This window comes from Ursus americanus, chromosome 9, assembly GCF_024610735.1.
Source record: "Ursus americanus isolate L20-20 chromosome 9, mUrsAme1.1.p, whole genome shotgun sequence".
Lineage (NCBI taxonomy): Eukaryota > Metazoa > Chordata > Mammalia > Carnivora > Ursidae > Ursus > Ursus americanus.
Window position 1 is genome coordinate 58,097,843 of NC_142135.1, and position 24,241 is coordinate 58,122,083.

The 24,241-nt window shown below is 40.2% G+C and overlaps 1 protein-coding gene across 1 annotated transcript in view; it reads right to left on the minus strand.

The window, feature by feature from the left end:
• KCNB2 (potassium voltage-gated channel subfamily B member 2) overlaps positions 1–24,241 on the minus strand; it is a 387,449-nt gene that overhangs the window by 340,004 nt on the left and 23,204 nt on the right. The window contains exon 2 of the mRNA XM_087864817.1: positions 20,167–20,849. Coding sequence (XP_087720943.1) covers positions 20,167–20,745 — 579 coding nt within the window. The 5' untranslated portion in view covers positions 20,746–20,849. The remainder of the gene's footprint in view (positions 1–20,166; positions 20,850–24,241) is intronic.

Genomic DNA, 24,241 nt, shown 5'->3' on the forward strand with positions numbered 1-24,241 from the left:
GAGAGGATAGTGTGTGTTACCTATTCTGTAGAGTGTGAGGGTGATATTTCCTGACGGCTGGAAAATGAAATAAGTGACCACCGGAAGTGGCCCCAGTTCTAGGAGTCGAAGTGGTTTTAAATAAACCGTGATGTGGTCAGATTATTAACTGCAGGTTGCCTTCTTTATCCAAGGATTATGTACACTGTCTTTGCAGCACAGGTGATAGAGTCCCTCCAACCAGGACCTGAAGTTTGGAAATGCCCTGAGGTTTGTTTCTTAACCTCTCAGAGCTTTAGTTTTTCATTCTCCAAAGTAAGAATAAGAGCACCCAACTCCCGGGATTACTGTGTGGCTGAAATAGGACAATGTGAAAAGGGTTTGGCGGATAATTAATGCTCGTCTCCTTCCTAGACATCTCACATTTCTGCATTATCACCATGCTCCTCGATTTGCTTAGTTCCTTTCAATGAAGATTTTTTTTTTAACTAAGTGCAGAAATTACAAAACGCTCAACACATTCGTCTCAAAGATGATATCACTTGATGCATTTTATTATCTTTTTGGTGAACTAGTTAAATTACCTGGGGCTTATATATATAAAAAGAGAAATCCTAATTTAAGTAGCACCTGGAACTCCTCAACAATAAAAAAGTGGCTACAAACAGAATCTTGCCATTCCTGAGTCCTTCAAAGTAGAATGGAACTAGTGATGGGTTCTGCATTGGTCCCACATCCCAACGAGTCCCACGTATTTCTAAGCAGTTAATTTTGTGAAAGTTTTTCTGATCTGCAGGAAGGAGGTAGTGGGTAGAAAGGCAAGGTTTCATTCCGCTAAACCTAAGGCATCTCTCTGGCAGGGTGGACGTTTCTACTGCTCCACATGGAGAAACACCAGTATGTCACTTTTCAGGAATGCCGGTGGGCTAATAAGAGGCCACTTAGAGTCACAGAGAACATACGGAACGGCAATTAATTGTTGCAAGAGATCTGAGTAGATAGAAATGCCATACCCTTTAAAATGTTTCAAAGACTGCCTTTTCAAACTGCCGGTTTCCTTTCTTTTTTGAAAATGTGGATTTAAAAAACATCAAATGACAAATTCAAACAAATGTCAGCTGCTATTATTTTGGCTGAAATAAGGTATTTTCCAAACCTGTCTGGAAAAACCCAGTGGGTATCTGTTACAAGAAATCATAGTCTATCATAATCATTTATATATAAAGTCTTAGTTTTTTCCCTTTTTTCGCCATTAATGTAACATGTTTTCAAAGAAAACATTCCAAAACGAAGCATTTACTGATCACATGCTTATTTGCACCACACTGTAACACGACTTTGAATATTAAAGAGAAGGAAACAGGAAACTGGAGTTGAGCCTTCACTCAGTTTAAGATCTAACTGGGATTATGGACATGTACCCACAGAAAACTCAAGAAGAAACAGATAACTAAATGCATGATGATTTCTTAAAATAAAACGTTATCGATTTAGATATTATGAACAATTCCTACGGAATTACTTGCAACTTTTCTCCCTGTTACTTGAGAGCTGTTCAGAAAGCTTGATGGCATCTTTTGCCTACACAGGGCCACTTGGCCAGGGACAGAAACTAACAACAATAACAACAAATCCCCTGTTTGGTGCTTTCCATTTGCCAGGTATTCTGCAAACCCATGTGACATGTACCTACAGCAAAACCCTGTGAGCCAGGACTGTGACCACCCCCATGTTCCAGATGAGGAGTATGAGGCAGAAGGTGCTTGCCTGCATGAACACCTAGCGACATGTCCTTGAGTCCCAGAGCCATGATTGGCGAGGGGGAGGCTCCAGGGGCCCCTCTTCACCACCTCACGCTCCTTCTACTAATCTGGGGTAGGGGAGCTGAGGGACATGGGCACAGAGAAAGGAGCAAAGGCTGTAGCTCCAACAGCTCCAAATCAGGACTCCTGATGATGGCCGTTTTCGTCAAGAGCAAGTAACCACCAAGGAAGACCAAAGTGTGTTCCATGATTTTAAACATTCTAAATGTGTAAGACCATGCCTTTTTCACACAGTGGGAACAGCAATATTTTACATGCTCAGGATTGCACAGATATTTGCTGTGGCTTTCTAGAAAGATCTTTCACGTTCCCGTGCACGGGGTGGGGAATGGCTTATAACATTGTCAGTAGGTGGAGATTTGTAGGATCATCTCAATCCGGTCTAAATTCTAAAAAATATTTTTTCACTTCCTGTACATCATTCTTGCTACTTATAATTGATGAAATATTATAAATATATGTATTTATATACATGAACATAAATATGCATTTATTATCTATAGAAAAGGTAAGAGAAAAAAGTGCACCCTCCATTGGCACCGAATTAGCCCTGGGGAGCTGAGGGGAGAGAGGACTGTACAAGTGTCAGTACTGAGCCCACTCCAAGCACCAGAGCCCAACAAGGTCTATGGCATTTCCTTGACTGTGGATTTCCCTGCTATCATAGTTCCTGTGTTTATCTGCATCTGGATTGGCCTTTTTTTTTTTAACCTGTATTTATCAATCTTCTCTGATTGACTTTTTAAAGAAAACAGCCCTGTTTCGTTGTCCCTAAAAAGGTATCTGGATTTGTCTGTGCTTGGTTTTATTTTTTTCTAAATGCTCCTTTTTTTAGACAGCACTAAACAAGTTAATTAATTATAAGGATTGCTTAAGACAAATCTACCACTACTAGCGTTCTTCCACTGGTTTATACCTATGAAAGAGGTTTGTTTTCGTTTTTGAGCTATTCTATTCTCTGGTGAAACCTAAGTTTTGACAGATAGCAATTTTTCTCTGTAATTTAAAAAAATGGGTAACTAGAAGAACATATCCATAAACCCCAGTTTTAAGATAAAAGACACAAAATGTAAATGTTCTGGATGATATTTTGTTGGATAAATAACATACTCATTCACCCTATATAATCTTAGTATTTAATGTGATTCAGTCTCTCTCCAGAATTGTTAGGATAGGCCCTAAGTGGCTTTTTCTTTTCCCCTCACAAAGTCTATTTTCAACACAGGAGTTAGACTGAGCCTGTTACATTGTGAGTCAGGTCACAGCTGCTCAGAAGTCACCCCTGGCTCACATTCTCTCTCAGGGAAAAGCTGAAAGCCCCGGTAAGAGGTGATGGGACCTCCAGGATCTGCTGTCTCTGACCACATGTCCTACAACACTCCTCCAGGTTCACTGCAGCCTCCTTGTAGTAGATCAGGGCTTCTCAACCTCAGCACTGCTGACATCTGGGGCTAGATGGCCCAAACTAGGTGGCTCTTTGTCAAGGCGGCTGTCCTGTGCACTGCAGGGTGCTTAGTATCGTACCTGGCTGCCACCCGCTAGATGACAGCAGCACCCCCTACCCCAAAGTTGAACGCCAAAAACTTCTCCCAACGTTGCTACATGTTCCCTGAAGGACAAAGTCCCCCAAGTTGAGAGCCACACCACCAGTCATGCATCTCCCACTGCTGGAACCCTCTCCCCAGACATCCACAGGGCTTCTTCACTTCTTTGGCACTTTGCTCAGAAAGCTTTCCAACGAAGCCTTCCCTGGAAATTCTTTTAAAAATGAAACCACCCACACCCAGGCATTCCCTAACCCTGTTTCTTGCGTTATTTTCCTTCATATCATTGATCACTTGTGTGTCTGTTACATAATCATTCATTTACTTTATCATCTGTCTCCTCCTTATAGAATGTAAATTCCACGCCAGCAGTAGTTGTGTCTACTCTGTTCGAGATGATCCCCGGCACCTAGGACAGAGCCTGGTACTTGGTAAATATTTGTTCAGTAAATGAATGGTCATCTGAACAGCTGACCATACACTCCTCTTCCCTTTCCAATGGACCTACTCAGTCAAGGACCATAAGTCCTGCCTGCAAAGTCCAGATTTCGTGTAATTTTATTCTTTTTATTTTTTTCTTGTTTGCTTTAGCAATAAGAATGCTCAAAGCCTGTTGCCCTCCTCTACCAATTGTACTGGGCACTTGTGTCATGAATATTTTATATACTAATCTTTCCAGTTTCCTCTTTATTTTTCTACCCATATTTCCTTTCTGTCCTTTATCTATCAGTCCATCTATCCATCCATCTATCATCGCTCTAGGTTAGCTTTCTATTTAGTCTATCCTTCCCTTTAGTCTATTTATCTGTCCATCTACCTATCTATCCAGAATCCATTCAGTCATTTATCATCCTGTCATGTTATATATCTCTGCAAGATCCATTGAATAATTTAGGGGAAATGAGATCTAGTAATACATGTCCCTAATCAAGAAAATGATTTTTCAAAATGCTAATCTCAATTTAAAAAACTGATATTTCGATTTTGAGATAATGTTTATTATTTATTTATTTTAAATCTATATATCAAAAAACAAGTGCTATGCTAAATATTTTTCTCGATCTTAAATTCAGAAAATGTGGTTCTTCATGGAAAACTAGTAACTAAAAACCTATTTATCTTCTATGAGTAATAATCTTCTAAATACTCCTGAGTTATTATAGCATTTCTAACAAACTTGAGTGCCTTTGAGGTTCAGCATGGAAAATTTTACGGCTGAGACTACATTTACTTTGAATCCAATTTTTCCTGAGCCAAATAATTATTTGCAATCAAACATATTACTGTTAATGCATCATAATGACAAGGGATTTAGAAGGTCAATGATCTGTGTTCAATTTCATACCCTACTAACAGATACTTAGATAAGAAATATGAGCCAATGAGCCCAACCGGAAAGCACAAAGTGATAGTCTGATCACTTCCCTCTCTCAGGGCAAAGACACTGTTTGTGAACTAGAATAGAGCTATTTATAGCTGCTCAACTTCCAGGCAATTATATTAGTATCAGTGATTAACACAAAGGAGACCATCAGAAGAGCAATGAATGCAAATGTTACACTGTAATCAAACTTTGGAATGGTCAGTTTGTTCTTTTTATTTTCATTGTTTTCATCAAGATCCATTTCCCCAAAATAGACCTTTTTAAGATTCAAATTTTAATTTGTATTCCAGGTTCCACTTATAAGGTATCACTATCATGACAATTTGGACAAATCAATAAATATCAATTTAATTAGCTACTTGAAGGAGTTTGGTTCTAAAAATGAGATGAAAATAACTTGTTACCTACAGATAGACATTACCTTCATGGTCTAATAAAATGCAAAGTGCAACAGAAGAATACCAAATATTTATGGGAAAAAAATCCTCTTGGTGATAGTTCAAAATGAATTATTTTGAGGGGTGCCTGGGTGGCTCAGTTGGTTAAGCGTCCGGCTCTTGGTTTCAGCTCAGGTCATGATCTTAGGGTCCTAAGATCGAGCCCTGTGTCTAGCTTTGCCCTCAGCAAAATTGGCTTGTCCCTCTCCCTCTCCTCCTCACCTCTGCTTGCATGCTTTCTCTCTCTCTCAAACAAATGAATAAATAAAATCTTTTTAAAAAGTGAAATATTTTGGGCATCTGGGTGGCTCAGTCGGTTAAGTGTCTGCCTTTGGCTAAGGTCATGATCTTGGAGTCCCTGGACCGAGCCCCACATCAGGCTCCCTGCTTAGCAGGGAGTCTGCTTCTCCCTCTCCTTCTGCCTCTGCCCCGCTTGTGCTCTCTCTCTCAAAGTCTCTCTCAAATAAATAAATAAATAAATAAATAAATAAATAAATAAATTCTTTAAAAAATAAAGATAAAAATGAATTATTTTGAGTAATAGTGGTAATATTAATCATCACACTAAAATATAAAATATTCTGGGTATACTTATGTACCAGGCATTCAGCTAACTAGCTCATCTAATCCTCACAATTATTATATCAGGTACAAATGAGTATCCTCTCCACTCTCCACTGAGAATCTGAGGTTCAGCAAGGTCACCAATTAGCAGTTTGCAGAGCCAGCCCTCCATCACAAGTTCGTCTTACCCCTAAGCCTATGCTCCTCACCACTGTGTTGCCCCACCTCCCTAGCAGCTTCCCACCAGCAAGGAATAGTTATGGGACCAACTTGTCATTCACTTATGACTTCCCTTGGGAATGCAGGCTCTCAGGTGGGCACTCAAGCTGGGTCAGTACATGGCCCTCCCAATTCAATTCCTCACACTGACAACTTCCCTAATGTCCCATACAAATACTGGGCACTCTAATTCCTTTCTTTTCCTCTAAGTTTGTGCTTTCCTTCTTTTTCTCAAAATATATTTTTTAAAGATTTTATTTAATTACATGACAGAGAGAGAGAGCACAAGCTGGGGGAGGGTAGGCAGAGAGAGATGCAGGCTCCCCATCGAGCAGAGAGCCTGACTCAGGGCTCCATCCCAGGACCCTGGGATCATGACCTGAGCCCAAGGCAGATGCTTAACCGACTGAGCCACCCAGGAGCCCCCTGAAATATGTTTTTCTACTTCCCCTATTTGGTTCCCTCTCACTTACAAAGCTTTCCCTACCTGTTAAAAATTCACATTAGATTCCTCCTCTGAAATTCAAAATATCATACAAAATGGAAGATTACTTAAATTTGTGGTATTAAGAACATTTTCTGATATTTTATATCTATCAGTTTTGTCTCCCATAAAGTCTTATGATCTCTTCAAAGATTACTTTTCCCCTGGTCAGTGCACAAATAATTGGAATAGCAGAGCTCAAAACATACTTCACCATGACAGTTTCCTTTTGTGGTAAAATTGAAAGCATTAAATTATAGTACCTACTAGAAACTTAAAAACTGAGATATGATAAGGTCAAAGATTTAACAAATGAAAATGATTTTCCTCTTAGCAGCTACCTCATTAAAATTCTTAGAAGACACATATGAAGCCTAGAGGCTTCTTATATACAAAGTTGCTCTTCAAACAATAACTTTATGAATTTTTAAATTAAAATATGTCAAAGAAACTTCCTAAGTGATTGGGACATTTTAAAAGGGGGTTGACTAAGGTTCTTTCTGAAAAACCCACCCAAATGAGAAAACCCCACCAGTGCAGTCTGAAATATCAGAATAATATTTGAAGAGACCTGATGTCCAAGTAGCATGCTAATAGCAAGCAAGACTGAGCTTAAAAAAGAAGGCTTAATTTCTATTTAAAAACAAACAAACTCAAACTACAGTTTTCAGAAAATACCTTTTGGATTACAATAAAAGTCAGTTCCCCCAAGCTGAAACCATTATGATTCTTTTAGCTTTTGTAGTAAAAATAGATTTCTGGTCTCCCTTTTTTACATTATGCCATTAAGAATTTATTTTTTCAGACTCTCTTCATATTCCTACAAAAAAGACACCATATTGGAGCTCTGTCTTGATTCAAATCTTGGATTTATCCATCTTTGTGACTTTTTCTGAGTAATGGGATAACTCCACTTGGGGCCAAGGTCCTCCAAAGGTTGGATGGTTGAATGTAAAGAAATGATCTATCCATCCCCTGGAGGGTATGGAAGGACTGCACACTCCCTGGGGGCAGATCAAGCCCTTTCCCTGCTCCAATCCATACACAGCCTCCAATTCCTATACAGGCTACATTTTACCTATAACAAGAGTTCCCAGAACCTGCAGTTCAAATAAAATGAGCAATCTTAGCAAAGCAAAGCATCTGAAAGCTTGCCTTTCAGCAGCACCTGACGCCTTTCTCTGCATAAACTCTGCGGCGTACAGAGCAGCCTACACGCTATTCTAGATGGAGAATTTATACAATGTAAAAATGGAAAACCCACATCTATGGCTCTTCGCCTATTTCAAAAACATAAAGCCGTTTAAAACGGGTAAGATATCCAGCTTTCTTAAACTGCCTAAAACAAACCTAGCATTATTCTGGTATCATCACTGGGATGTGATAGTCAACCTCTATCTGTGTTGTTCAATTTTTACAGAGAAATTGAAATACTGTGAAACATTTGGTCCTATTGTTATGTCTACCCTTCGGTGCCATTTGGTGGCAGGTACGACGGAGTGTTTGGTATGTGCCAGGAACTGTGCTACGTGTCAGTAATTGAAAATGAAGAGACACGGTCTGATTCCTCAAGGACGACAACCTAGCTGGGGTAATGAGCCCAGAACAGACAGAATCTCTAGATTACCAGGAGAGAAGAACTTGGGAGGGAGTGTCAGATGACATCATGGAAGAGGGACATATGAGCTGAGACATAAGAAAGGACAGAAAAGGGGCAAAGGGCACTCTCAGTCAGGAAAGTGTGGTGGCCACAGAGGCATGAATGTCTTAGCTGTGTGCAGGTATGGCCACAGCCAGTTTACAAGTCACCCCTGTGCAAATTAGAGAAAGGATGTCCCCTCTGGATGAAGGTAGCCATGTAAGAGCACTGCTTGTTGAGTGCAGTGAGCAAGCTGTCTAGAGCAGAGCCCCGCCTTCACAAATGGTTAAAAGTCTGGAATAACTGGGGTATCATGTACGAGGAGTGGTAAGGCATGTGGTTGGATAGGTAGGTCAGGAAGAGTCTTAAATGCAATGCTCAGGAGTTTGAACTAGACTGCAGGCAATGGGAAATCAGAAGTGACCCAATCATGTTTTGAAAGGCAATTCTGGCTACATGGAGAACAGATTAGAACTGGCAGGGAAATGAAGTGAGCAAGTCCAGTTCATGACATCGCCCCAACCCAAGTATGAGGTGGTCAAGGCCTCACCTATGGCAATGGATCCAGTGCTCCCAAGTGAGGAGAAAAAGGGGATAAGTCAAGGCAAAAGCAGTTGCAATAGAGACAAAGTATAGATTTGGTAAGAAACGGAAGGCTCAGTTGTCGTAACCAGAGTTCCAGACTCCAAAGGGAGAGCGGTTTCATCCACGTGCTGAGTTCAAGATCAGGAACGTTTAGGCTGGAATTTGATAGCTCGTTGTCCTGCAGGATAGCAAGGGGGTACAGTAGTAAGATGACTGTCAGGCATAAACCAAAGTCTTCAATGAATACTGGATAGTGATGGGATGATGAGCAGTGATGAGAAAGGAATGGTAAATGAAACTAGACAGGAAGAATAATTACGAGGAAGCATCGGTAGATGGGATACAAATTCCAATATACCACTTAGTAAAGGACAAGAGACACAAATTTGATCTTTCTGGGTTTCAGCCTCTCTAATCTGTATAATGAGATAAACAAGGTTTTTACCTAGGACTGATATAAAGTGGCAACAGGCAACCTATGGGTCAAGGGCCAAATCTAGCCTGCTGCCAAGCTTTACTGGAACCCAACTATGTTTGTTTGTTTACCTGTTGTCTATGGCTACTTTCATACTACAACTGCAGAGCTGGGAAGCTGTGACAGAGGCTGAAAATAGTCACTATCTGGCCCTTTACAGAAAATGCTTGCTGACCTCTGTTGTAAAGGGTCAATGTGAAAAACCCCTGAGTTCAGTATATAGCACACAGCTGATACTCAATATAAATTGTTCCCTTTCTGCTCGTTGAGGAAGGGCACACTAATTACTGAAGGGACAAGAAAAATGGGGCCTTCACTTCATGACTCTGGGCTGCAGGGAGCAAGGTTCATTTCTTCCAGGTTGTGAAGGAAGCAGTACTGTTAGAAGAGAACTAGTCCCAAAATGAGAAGACAGGATAAGTATGGCGAGAACACTCTGATGCTATCAGGAAGTTACAGCTCTACCTCACAGAGGACTGTGAAAACAGAAGCTAATCTAGCCTTGTAAAAAGCATCTGTTACTGTATCGGGTATCAATTAACCAGTCTTTTCCCCCAGAATTAAATTTCTGCTCAAAACAGAAGGCTCTGGGGATACTGACAACTATTATGAAGGAGTGGAAAGAAAAACCAGCTTAATTTTAACAGCCAGAGCTCATGAATTAGGGGAGGGTACAGGATGGGTAAAGAATCAGATTCCTTCAAATGGAGAGGAAAAGTGCTATTAAGATACTGATTTTAAAGAGTCTAGAAGAAGTCTACCTACTCTTAGACTCTGATGCTGTGGGATAAAGAAAAACAAATGGCTGTTTATAAGCTAAAGACAAAATGAAGTCTGGATTTTTTCAGGTTTATCCACCTTCTCTAACTTGGAAACTTCACTACATTCAATTTCACTGAAATTTAAGTAGATATCACCTCATACAATATTTAAAACCCGGCTTTAAAAAAGGTGAAATCCAAATGGAGCCTAAGAAATTAAGTGAAAAATCAATAGTTGTTCACGTACAACACGGTGACTATAGTTAACGATACTGTATTGTACATTTGCAAGTTGCAAAGAGAATAGATCTTAGAACTTCTCTTCACAGAAAAAAGAATTTTTCGTAACTACGTATGGTAATGGATATTAACTAGACTTATCGTGGCAATCGTCTTGCAATATATATAAATAACAAATCATTGTGTTGTATATCTGAAACTAATGTCATGTTCTATGTCAATGACACCTTAATAAAAATAATAATAATAAAAAGTTGTTCTAGGAAGTACAGCTAAAACATTCCCTGAGGAGGAGGGTTCTCGAGGGGACCAGCAGAGCTGTGTGTGAAGCAGGCAGTAGGATAGGTTATGCATTCCCGATAAACAGCAGAAACCTGTCATCTAACCTTCAGACTCAATTTTAGACATGTGCATCAAAGTGCAGCAGAATAGAGAAAGTTCAGTGCTTTGGCATATGCGGGATAACTTAACAAAGACAGGGAAATACAACCCGAAACGATTTTTTCCATTGAAATATAGCATTTCTTCTCTCAAGCACATACACCAAGTACCTCATGGATTGTTAAAATATGCCTATCAAAACAGTTTGCTACCCTTTCAGCTACCTCATCTATGATCTATACACAAAACTTTGGGGGGAAAAAAAAGAGTGTGATTAGCACTTTGTAAACATTCTGTGTAATTTAAAATATGTATAATGGCTCATGAGCTAGAGTTTGAAAAATAAAGACCAGGGCTTAAAAGAGATTTTTAAGCTTTGAATTTTAATATTGCTCATAATGCAATTACTTTACTTACATAATACAATAATTTTCACACCTGCAGAATTCATTTAAGAAATATAATGAAATGTGCTAGATTTTTCCATAGCCAATATGTAACAGCAAGTTCATGATATACTGGATTCTAGCCTACTATTTCGTATTTTCTTTCATTGCATTTGTAGGTCATTGCGTCTGCAGTATAGCAAATTATCACCTTTGAAAAAACAGGATTGCCTACCAATGTTTTTCTGCCTCTGAACTAAAAGCTGCACTGAAATGGAACAGGTTGCTCCCCTTCAGGATATTATGAAGGCCTCCTGCTAGCTTCCCAAAGTGAAAATTGCCATTGTATTGATGAAATACATGTATTTTTCGTAGCACAAATATGTTGCTATACTTCATAGATGGTGGCACTGAGTTATTTTTCCATCCAACCAAATTCCAGTTGAAACTGTGCACTTGGACACCAATGTAAAAGTTAAGACAGTTCTAAAAATGTTGCCAAAGATAGGTGTAACTCTAAGACATAAACTAAAATTTGAATGTTTAAGAGAAAAAAATCTAATTCAAGGCACAAATAGGGTTGAGGATTTAATTTAGATGATACCAGCTAAGACAACTGCATTTCAGTATCCAAAATTGTACTCTAGGTTTTATGTTAATTAGTGATAAAACGAGGACTGGAAGCCTGGGAGTTCTTTCACTTATGTGCAAATATCCTGAGGTTCATTTCAGTGAAGGATGCCACAACCGAGCAGCCTCATTCAGAGCTGTGTAAGGAATACTTGGCTGTCCTTGGCAGTGTTGTGGCATAGGCTAGAGAAGCTATTTAAAGTGGCATTCAACACTTGTGGTTGTGTCAGGAGTGACTCAACGAGACACAAGTAAAAGCGTGAAATCCAGGGTGGCAATGACCTCTAGCATCCTGAAACAAAATCCTAGGAGACTAATGAAAATACTTCTTCCTGCTATTCTTAGACCATTAGAGCACTTTCCATGGACTTCATGCCTGATCGGGTTATCACAAAAGCTGTAATCTGAATAGCCGTCTTACTTGGATGACAAAGTTGCATCTACCCTAAATTACCAAATATAGGGGGAAGTTTATTGTATTTTTGTGCAGGTGGATTTTTATAATATAATATGCTCTAATGGAGAGGTGGCAGTGTGTATAAATAACATGCATCTCTCTCTCTCTCTCTCTCTCTCTCTCACACACACACACACACACACACACCCACAAACACACGCACAGACCTAGTTCAGGTACCACTCAGTGAGGGCTGATACTGCCGGCTTCACCCACCGGACACACGCAAACTTCACTGCAAACATTAGTTGGATCTATATACACTTCAGGCTTCTGTTCTTAGTAATATCCAGAGTTCTTTCACTTAAAGCTTTATAAAAATGTTATGATTTAAGGGGGAAAATACATTTGCTTCATGCATTAGCAAAAGAGTTCCTGTAAACACAGATGCAGACACAGCCCAAATTAAATAAGACATAGGTGCAAACTCTGATATAGTTCTGGTGTTAGCTTCTAGGGCCTCCTGCAAAGGTTTTGGAGGGATGAGACCAAATGTGTTCCTCTTCCACTGTTCCATCTGTCTCCGTGCCAGTCACTCTACTTCTTTGTCCCCAGCTGGGTGGTCTGTGTCCAGGTTCTTAATTCTGGATTGGTTACACCTGTGTATCAAGGCTGACGTCGCAATTGCAGAGAAGTCTCCATCTCCTCAAGCCCTTCAAAGTTCCGATCACAAATTATAAAATCATCATCAACCCTATTCCAGGAGATGTGAGGAAAGAGTAAGTCGGGTGAAGGGCTGAATGTTGCTGATAGATACAGGAAGAGCAGCTTGTGGAATGTGCCCACTGTCTTGGCCAGGAGACTCCTTTATGCTTCTCTGGTCCACTGCCAAGGCAGGAAGCGTTTTAAAGACAGGCTATTGGAGGGCAAGAATAATTTCTAGGCTGACTGCTACCTTAAAAAGCTCTGTCATCACTCTTAGAATACCTAAATAGGATATTTTTTAATGAGGAATGTGTCCTGAGAGTTTTACAAAGCTCTACTGTATCATATAATCTCCCCTATAAAATACAGGAACATTTAATAAGAGTTGGTATATGTAACAATGAAGAGGAAAAAACCAAACGGGGTTAGGCTAGTGCTCAGTGGTCAGCTAAGCTCACTTAACAAAGTCAACCAGCTCCAACAAACCAACCTGGTATTACACAGCATTCAGATTTATGCCTCATCACATTATAGATTATTGAATGTCATGGAACTCCGGGGTTGTTCTCAAATAGAAGAAAACCACCAATGCTAAATCAATGCCAAAACCAAAAAATCTATTGTAATCTAGCGTTACTTCATGAATTATACATCAGCAGCTGGAGAGTTTTTTCTTCTGTAATCATGCTTTGATCAGTTTTTATTCCACTAATTTTTTCAGGATCAACTTTGTTGATCATTTTGAAAGTATCTTTCTTCATCAGAATGGTCAGTTCACAGTGATAGAGCTCAGATAAGAACACTTAACCTAAAGTATTATTTAAACCCTTCTGGAGTCTTCCAAAGTGGAAAGCGTTAAATATTGTGACCATTCTTTCATAATACTTATGCTTACCTAAAATAGTACAGCATTCACTTTGTAAAGTCTCTCGCTTGAAATGAAGAAAACAAATCTGTTAATAACCAAAGTAGTGTACATGAATTTTCAAAACCAGAATATTTAAATAGTGCCAATGTAGTCTATTTTGTGATAACATTAGATAATGTAGAAAGAACGCCTTGGTTTTGTTTTGGTTTTTTTATGTTGAAAATGATAATTACTTACTGAGATTTAAAAACCAAGCTTGAAAGGAATCTGAAAATCTTATTCTAATATTAATGAAAACCAACGATTTTTCAAAAGAGATGGAAAAAGTGCTTGAAAATTAAGACAGGCCCTCAAATGGAACAAAGAAGCAAAGAGGAAAAGTGCATGGTTCTTGGATGATTTCTTTTTTTCAAAAATATTCACATGTAAGGGAATCATTTATTGTCCAAACTGGGACACTCTTTAAGAGCGAAAGGAGATGCTGTTAATAATTAGCCTCAGACAAAAGGCATTAACCTGGGCATTCTCAGTAAAAGCAGGACCCATGGCCCCCTAGGTAAGAGAATGTGCGATGTGAGCTTTTTATCAATTTCCTCTTCTGTTCTCAACCATTCTCTCCCTGATCAAATGAGGTCAAGTGGACAAAAAGTGGTGCAGTTTCAGGTCAGCCTTTCGGGGAAAACAGAGGGGCATGGATCTCAAAATAGGACCGCTAGAGCTAAGGAATGGAATATTTGAAACATTTTAATCAAAACCCAACATTTTCTATCTTACCTCTTTTATTTTTTTATGTCTAATTTATTCCAAGCTTTCAACCAGTTAGTCTGCATGAATTATATATTTTAGAAAAAAGAAAAAACCACATATCTCCAATCTAAACCTCTACAGACTGGCCAAGTTCTTTTAAGCTCTCCCCAGTGAGGACTTCTGAACTCTTATGCCGTGTTATTGGAAGAGCACAACCTCGTCTATGCAGCTGGGCTGTAGAAAGGAAAGGGCAAGAAGAGAAAATAGGAAACAACACAGAAATGACATGATTGGCACACTAATTAGGCCACTGGCAATCCTAGGTAAGAACGGGCGAACTGCACAGGTCCCACCAAGGCTCCAAGAGGTGCCGTGATGTAGGGAGATTTCCATGTGCGCTCACACCGCATCAGTTTGTTTGGGGGGGGGCATTTATGGTTCTGATGGCTGCTGTTGTTGTTTATCACTAAGACAGTCATCAGAAAGCTAACTCAGAGCTATGTAAGGGCAGAGTTGTTCACCCGACTCTGTGCGTGCGTGCGTATGTATACATACATAGATGTCAGCTCCCCCACTACTGTAAGGTCTCTTTATGCCACTTGCTTTTATGAAAGACCTACACTAGGACCTGTTTTCACTAACTGAAAGAAATAGAAATAGGATTTTCACTTTTATGAAATGATAACTGCTTCCTTGCTTTATGCCATTTCAGCTTACAAAGGATTTCCTAGGAATGCTCTGTTTTCAGGTAATGGGGGAAACCTGTACATGTATGTGCCCACGCACACACACACGCACACACACACACACACACATACACACACACACAACAGGTGAAAGTTGTGTTCTTGGACTAAAAGGAAATAATTGGTGGCTCTGTTCAAATATATATATATATATTTTTTTTTCATCCAAAGCATTAGAATAACTGATCCATAAACTAGAAATAGAGTGAAAATGTTATGCATTCTTTTCCCCCTTATGAGTAGACAGGAGTTTTTAATTTTGTTTGGATTTACTTTCTTTTCACTATTTCTGCGACTTGAGATGCCTACACTCTAGTTCAGTGGGAGGGTGGAGTGTGGTTCTCAAGGAGTTACCACCAATAAGGCAACTAAACAGGCGCCATCCCCCCCCACCCGAAAAACAGAGAACTTTGACCTCTGGCTCTCTCCAGAGCGCTGGAGTCCCAGGGGCAGACTCCGCTCCTACAGGCCTCTCTCCTGATCCAACAACGTCTACAGTCTCCCGAGCCTTCCCCTGCTTGCTTCAGGGGCTGTGCTGTGCCATGCCAGTGCGGAAGGCCATGCGGGTGTGTGGAGGCATGAACTGGAGGCAGGTCTCCTTTCCACGATTGTATGCATTCTCCATGGGATCAATGGCACTGCCAGTGGGAGAAAACTGGGTCTTGCGGGGCAGGGTGAAAAAGTCTTAGATATTACAATAGTCTGTAGCTCTCCAAGCTCCACCCTACCTGACAAAATCTTATTCCTTAGTATTTACTTTCTCTCTTTAGGGAGAATTTAAATTTAACTTAATTCTTCTCCTTAGGGGGCCATTAATGAAAAAAGGTTGAGAAATAATTCTCTAGTCAACCATCCTCACTTTCTTGAGGGAAGGAGGCAGAGGGAGAGAGGAAGGGAGGAAGGTAGAAAGAGAGGAGAAGGAGAGAATGGGAAAAACATAAGAGGATGAGGGAGGAATCCTTAGGTAAATAAGTGGTAGCTGTGGATACATAGGAAAAGTGGGAAGGGAAGCTGATAAGAAATAGTGCCCCCCTCCACTCCACCCTGGACCCTGCCCAACAGGGTTGCTGGGTGGTTCTCCCTGTACCTGTTCAGATGAACAAAAATGTCTTTCTGCAGCCCCTATACCGTTCTTATCAAATAAGGGCTAAAGTCTAGCTTCCTGACCTGACACTTGAGATGAGCCCGTTGGCCCGGAATTTTCCCGAACACCATATCCATGTCTGTGCCCAGGCTGAGGCTTGCCTCAGAAGGCTGAGCCGTTTCCTAACTGGGTTTGCCTGAAGACACAGTCGATGTCCTTTGTTCTTGACCTTCTTCAGATATCGAAAGTGAAGGCACTGTACAGCACGGACTCTCTTCCCTTTCAGCTCTCAGGTGGGCCATGCTCCTTGTTGGTTGTTGTTTCATCACAAAGGCAGACAATACCACATGCCATAGGATCTGCTTCCCTTAAAGGCTTTCAAACACCTCTTAGACTGAAGTGTCTGTAATGCAAAATTTAAAGGCGAACAGCTACTGCAGTCCCTTTGGGAAAAGGCCAAAGAAAAGGGAGAAAATATTTCCAAGCCAGAGGCTGACTGAATTGCCCAAGGGCTGGAAGAGGTAAAGGATCAAGTCTAATTCCAATTCACTGCCCAGGAAACTGGCAGCCAGTTAAGCCCATCTTCTCCCCATGCGCATTCCTCTGAAACGCATTCCAGAACCAGCAATTCCATGTCATGGTAACCCAGAGCTTTGGGCCAGCCCTCCTCCAGGCCTGTTTGGTGGGCCCCACATTCACAAATAGCCTCAAATTTAAACTTTGTACGTTATCTCTACATGAGGATATACAGACAGTCACCAACATAAACTAACAAGACCGAAAGAACCCAAAGTCCATCATAGAGATATAAACTTGTGTCACGTTACCAGATCATATTACACCACGGAAAACTATGAAAGAACAATTTTCATTAGCCCTGTTATTATTTTGTGAAAAGTACAATTATATTTCATGTTATTCTGTGTATGTGTAAAAATGTTAATTTGTGAAATATAGACACTTAAGATATACCACCTGTTTAAACTCTGTTTTGGCATTTTTTCCCCAGTTATTTATATACTACAAAGTTCAATTAATAGAAGTGACACCAAGAAGCATGTTCTGTAAGAGCCAAATTGTTATTTTTAGGGTCATACCCAAGGACAAAACGTAACAGGTCAAGGAGTCTTGTAATAATTTTGTGTATTATAGTAGATGCACATAGCCTGAGCTGAACGATTATTACTGAATTGATTACTGAGTATTTATTCCATGTCACTGAATAGATATTTTAATCCATTGTGGAATATTTGATAGAAAAGGTTGTGTTTTTCCTTCTATGCTAGGGATTGGGCAGGTAAACTCATAACTTTAAACTTTATTACAGAAATATTCGATAAATTGTAAAAGACAGAAAAGCCAAAAGGGAAGAAAACAAATAGTTTCAAGGATATGAAATTCCTATTTAAGCTAAGAGAATATATTTTAAATTCTGGAGAGAAGGGAGTGTTTTTCTACATGTCCACTTTCATGTGTGTTGCCCACACAGAGCATTCTTATATATGTTCAACTGAACTACCCAATTGAATAAGCAATCATTGCAGAGGCAAGGTATACAGATATTCTCCTCCAAAGATATCTCACCTCCTAAGCAAGTTAGGAAAAACACATAGATTCCAAGCATTCCAACACAAGAGCGTCATAGCATACGCAGGATCCTGATGTACCCATAACACAAATAGTGAGGGCTAGAGTATCACCCTACTGCAGTTTTAACAAAACAAACTGTTCCTAAGTTGTAAAAATACTATTCACACATAGCACTCACCTCACCAAGAATTATTCTAGAGAAATAACAAGTTATGTGATTTGAGAAGAGTATAGGAAAAGGTAGTGATTTATATAAGACCTCCTACAGAGCTGTTTTTAAAAGGTTCCAAACCTCAGACAAATGAACAATACTTTCACTAAACTACCATATAATCAAATGTAAATAATTTCTATAGTATTTCACCATTCAAACAGAGAGGAAAATGTAGATATTTAAATAAACAAACACAAATCCCTTATGAAAATTTAGTAAAGAATCTACTGAGGTTGGCAAAGATTCGCTTGGCTTGATGAATAATTTGGAAACAAATTTATTATTTATAACTACATTAAAATTTCCAAAACCGATGTCCTTAGCTGCTGGGTATAGTTTGTAGGTAGATATCTTATCTGTACCTACATAATTTGAAGCGAGTTTCAATAATCTATCTGATATGCAGGTGTATATAATAGTGTACCGTAATAGGCCATTATCAATGTTACCTTCTTAGAGATGGAGGGATGGCTGCTGCTTCTAAAATGTAGAGATTCAGTGAACTGCCTCATCTGGGAAATCAGGTTATTGGCCATATTCTATCCTCGATGGAAATGCTTCAGAAAAACAAATGTATGTAACCTAAGATTTTTTTTATAACAGTACTTAATTTTAGCTATGTGTTAATAATGCTGTTATAAGCAAATAAGCCATATTAACCTTCACATTTTCTTTGATTCAGCGCTGATTTTTGTGTATGTGACTGATACCCTCCGGAACATTTGATGGAACAATGACTTAGACCTCAGTTGCCTAAAGGTCTGAAAGAGTTCATTTAACACCCAAAATACTCCTTTAAATCCAGAGTTTATCTCCTTCGTTTTTAAAATTCTCCATGCTTTTGGGAGTGACTCAAAGATGTAACCTAACACTTGACACTACAAGTGAGCAGTAACCTTTCTCAACCCAAACCCACAAGTGTAGCACAGCTATTTCTTTCTAACAGATACAAGTAAACAAATTATTCATAACTACAAAAAGACCTAGTTGAAATCTTTCCATTTGCTACAAGAAGTGCATTTCCTCATTATGCACAACAGACATATATTTTATTTCACTGACTTCCATGTTCTGGCTGGAAAGTAAAATGCCTTTTGAAGTCACCAGGATGCAAAACCAGGCATATCAAACAGGGCAGAAGCAGTTTTATGACCGTCTGCCTGCAGTTGATTGTTAACATAATTTACATGTTGTAAATTATCATATACGACCTTAATTTCCAGTCAAAAGTCACATATGGTCTATTACATTTCCATAATCTTAACTGTTTTTAAGAAAGAACCACTGAAAAACTTTGAAGCAATTTAAAGAATTCATATGATGACACGTTTTTCTGCTATTTTTCTTTTCCCTATTCCATATTCCATTTTCATCTAATATGCACAAAATACCAATACTAAGACTCTGCAGCTCAAGATGACTCTTGAGGCTGTATTCATAATTCATATTGCAATATAGAACTAAATATATGGGATGAAAATCAGTTTGCACTAACCCTCAAAGTTCTCAATAAAATTAGATAAACAGAATCATGCCATTGAATTAAATGCTGCAATTCGTGGCAAAACAAACTTACTGAGATGGAGATGTACGCGGGCACAATGGAATCATGAATTTACCTTCATCGTTAGCAACCACAATGAACTCTGAGGCAGGGTAATACCTCCACTGTGGAAAACACTATACACCAACAGTCAGAAACATCATCGTCAGAGTAGCACGTCACAAGGGAGGTAGATGGATACATCGTGGACATGGACTGGCTCCTTACAGAGCTTAAGGAGAAGGCCCTTTTCTCAGGCGTGGGGCCCTGCAGCCCTCTGGGCTACATGGGGCCACACTCTCTCTTTCCCTGCTCTTCTAGAGAACCAGGCCAGGAGGCACCTTCTCCACCCTCAACGACACCACCTCGCCTGTATCCAGGAAGGAGCCCTGGCCCCAGCCTTCCGCAGGGTTCCGCGTGGGCTGGACCCCAGCTGGTGCTCCCCTCAAACTCCAGCCACCGACGCCACACAGCGCCATGGCTTCCAGAACCCTTCCAGCCTCTGTTGCCCAGGCCTGTTCCGACCCAACAATGATACTTAAGAAAGAGTAATGCCCTTGCGTGACGTTTCGCGGGAAGAACTCTGACTACACGAGCTTCAGCAAAGTGTTTCTCACCGAGTAGCCACATTTTGCTCTGTCTCACCAAAACATCTCCAAAGAGAACACTCGCGCTGTCTGGAAGGGAGGCAACAGCTTTTCTGACCACACACATAGGCTAGCAACACTCTGCTTTTCATACCTTTGCAGCCACTGACGAGTTCGGTTTCTCCAGCAAGTCCCAGAGCTTCTTCCGCTTCTCTGGGCAGCAGGTGTTATCGAACTCTTCTCCCTCCCGCTCGCGCATGGTCTCGGCCTCCCGCCGCAGCTCTTCGTTCATCTGCTCCTTCTTCTGATGATACCTGGCTTGGCAGCAGGACTCCAGGTAGATCTCGTCAATCCCCCAGTAATCAAGCTCTTGGCCGAAAGAGAGAGCGCACATTTCTTCCATCATATGGAGTTTCCCGGTCCGGTAGAAATTTAAAATGGAAGTGAAGGCCCCCGGGTGCCGGTCAAAGAAATACTCGTTCTCGCTGAGGTTGTAGTCGTCGCACACCTCCAGGAGGCTCTCGTGCGTGTTGCAGTCCCGGAGCTTCCCCAAGCGCGTCCGGGGCAGCCGGTCCAACGTTCTCCACAGCACTTCGTGATTAAGGCCCCCCACGTTGATTTTAACCCTCCGCGAGCACGTCTTGCTCCTAATGATGTCCACAGGTTCCGGTGGAAGGGAGAGTGTCGACCTTGAAGTCTTCCTGTTTAAGCCAGGGGGGACCTTTTCTGCCATTTTGAACAGGACAAAGCCGCAGAGCCAGGCTCCTCAGAAGAATGAGCTGCGGGAGGGTCAGCTGAAGCGATATCCCTCTGAGGCAGGCATTTCCAGCGACACAACTGGAAACAAAGCAACAACGATCACTTGGTTACTTCTACTTCCTTAAAGTATTTCCTGATCTTTGGGATCGCTTTGTTGTTCACGCACAACCAGGAGGTGTAATATCAACGACCCTGTATCAATGGAAAGAGGAATCTTTGCCTCAAGAAAGGAGAAAAGCAGAAGAGACGATACAACATACTACACACAAAGAAGAGGCTGTGTATTCAATTTTATACATCTAGAGGTTGGTAACTCCCAAGTTTATCACCAGGGACCACTTTCTCACTTCGTCTCTAGACTAGCATATCTATGAGCTGATCATCTCATCCTAGATGAACCAAGGACACCTCACACTAACCTGACCACACCTCCAACCTGCCCAACCTGTTCCTGTTCCTTCTCCATTTCAGATTTCTGGCCCTCCACATCCCCACAGCCAGCCACCCAGGCTAAACTCTGAGAAATCCTGATGCATCCGTCTACATCCAATTAAGAACCAGATCTTAACCAACTGGACCTTCTAAACATTGCTTAAGGGCTCCACCACCAGGACCCAGTCCCTGTTACCCATGATTTTGGTTCAAACCCTCAACATCTCTTGCCTACATTTCTACAACAGCCTCATAAACTGGATCCCAAACTCTGGCGTTGTCAACCTAGAAACTGTTCTCCACGTGGCTACTAGAATGATGGTGCTAAGATACAAAATTGGCCCTTTCCATGCTTTAAATCCTACACAGATTCATTATTACTGGCAGTATAAAATCCAGTTAGCCTTATTAGGTCTGGCCTGCCCCTCCACCCTCACCTCTCATCTCTCCATCATTACTATATTCCAGCAACCCCGGACTACACACATCCTTCTGTCGCAAGTTTCTGGAGCTTTCTTCATGCTGTGTCCTGGAAGAGCTTCTACCTTTCCCATTTCCTTTTGACTAACTGCTGCTTGCTCTTCAAGACTCATCTCAGACATCAGTCACATCCTCCAGAAAGCCCTCCATCATATCCCTCCTCTAGGATCATGGAACTTCTGTGAGTGTCACTTCTGTTTCATCATACCACTGCAATAACACCTTTCCCACAGGATGCTGGGAGCTCTTAAAGACTATCTTATCTGTCGTATCCTTATCACCGAGCACAGTGCTTATAGATTGTGAGAGTTTAATAAATGTTAAATGATGAATCATTTGTTTTCCACAAAACAGCTGACAAAAGATCTAATAGGGCTAACGCATATGGCCAGAAAAATGCATAAATGGGGTTATTTGAATGACTAGCCTAAATGCATCTATGTTTACATGTTATATGTATATATGTTTTGTGTACATAGTATATGTCAGAATGTGTGTGTGCGTGTGTGTGTGTTCGTGTTTGTATTCTTGTGCTCCACAGCTCTTTTCTCCTGGGTACTAATTCTTTAAGACATAACTGCTCAGTATTCCCTCTTGTTGATCTATTATTTTGATCTTCAGCAGCAAGCATCTTCTTATTTGATCTTCCCCTATAATGTTTTTGCAGAAAATCATGGAGCTTCAAGCAATACATCCTAAACACCACTTTTAATGTACAACACCGTGTTTCATAGCCAATGCCCTAATATCAAAGGGAAAAACTCTTAGATTTAAGAGGTCTTTATAATTGGAACTCTCTCTTAAGATACACACCAATGTCTGCATGTCTCTGATTTCTCCATTCCTATAAGTTAAATTTATTTCTCCATCTGGAAGTCAAGTATCCTCTCAAATTAAAATAAGTCATATTTATGAAAAAAGTACATGGACTATATAAGAAATATTTCATATATGGCCCATGTATACACTTGAATTGAGAGTTTTTTCAACCACATAGTGACAGAAATATGTTAAGTAAGTACATACACGCCGTCATCATAGATGACAAAAATACCTACTTTTACCAAAATAAAGAAGAGCCACAATGATTGGGTAAATGACTTAAATTCTCCGAGCCTCAACTTCTTACTCTACAAAATGAAGATAACAGTATCTACAGTATCACAGACAGTATTATGAGGATTCAATGAGATAGTTTATGTGAAGTGCTCACTACAGGGAGGTATATCTGAACCGAGTAAGAAAATTGATATTTCTCATTTTAAGTTTGCTTTCCAGTCACTGAAAGAAAACTGAGATTAAAAGCTACACTAGTGTCTATTAAGTAAATGCTAGCATTTAAATTGTTTCTTTATTCAGATGTTCTGTCTTCTCCAGTAAATTGTAAGTGTGTAAGGCCAGGAACTACTGGTCCCACCTTTTCTGTACCTCATAGCATGTATCTTGGATGCCATCAATGCCCATGTTCAAATTTTGTATTCAGGTGACAGGGAATATGTATATATACACATACACAAAATTGAGCAACAGTATTAGGATCAGGGAAAACAACTGAAACTATTAGAGATGGGGCAGGTCCAGTAGCGAATCTGATTGTTTGTTCTCCATTAAATACCTTGGTTGTAGACTCAACGACATCTCAGCAATCCATATAGATTATGTGAACACTCCACATGAATAATAAACAAAGGCTAATCCATTTTTAATTTGGCTACAAATAAACATAAAATGAATCTACTCTTTCTGAAATATCATGTCTTATGCTAACGTGGAAAAGATAAGCAGTTTTTGAACTGACTAGAATATCAGATTCAAGGTTTTCTGGAAAGAGTGAGAACAAACTCCAACACTGACACAAACATCTCCTGTTCCAGTGCAGGGGCTCAGTGTGACTTGCTTTCTCGTAAAAGTCTTTATTAAAAGCATAAATGCTATGTCATAGTCACCATTTGTCTCAGATAATTTCACAGATGACTTACAGTGAATTTTCCTTTTTGTAGGTTGTGTGTCTCAAGTGAAGAGAGGTCATAAGACTTAAATTTCACAATATCTCTTTTACTGATCAAAAACTTTCTATTATAGGAAATCCAGTGTTGACTGCAAATCCCAGAATAAAAGACAGCTGAAATTCAATGCCCCGTCTTCAAAGCAGGGGTAAAGAAACTTAGGATGAGAGAATGTGACCCACTGATTTGATTTTCTTAAGACTTAGAGATGGTCTGCTTTGATTACTGTTACTGTGGTTAAAAGTTTTTATTTTCCCTTGGCTGAACGTTCTGCTTATTACCTGATCAGGAGTGCAGGCTCAAAGGCCTAAGTTCTCAAGCAGTTTAAGAGCCTGAATAGGGTTGAAAGCGTTCATCAGGTGCTCAGAATAATCATGGAAAACAAATGGTCACCCTTGGAGCCTGTAGTTGAAGTCAAGTGCAGAGAACAGTACCTCTAAAATGCACTGAGCCTTTCCGTCTGCCCCCCTGCCTGTTATTCTCCCTTTTCTTTCTTCCTCTGTGGGTTTTCTCTCCCACTTTCCTGTCTCTGTTTCTCCACACACTGCTTAC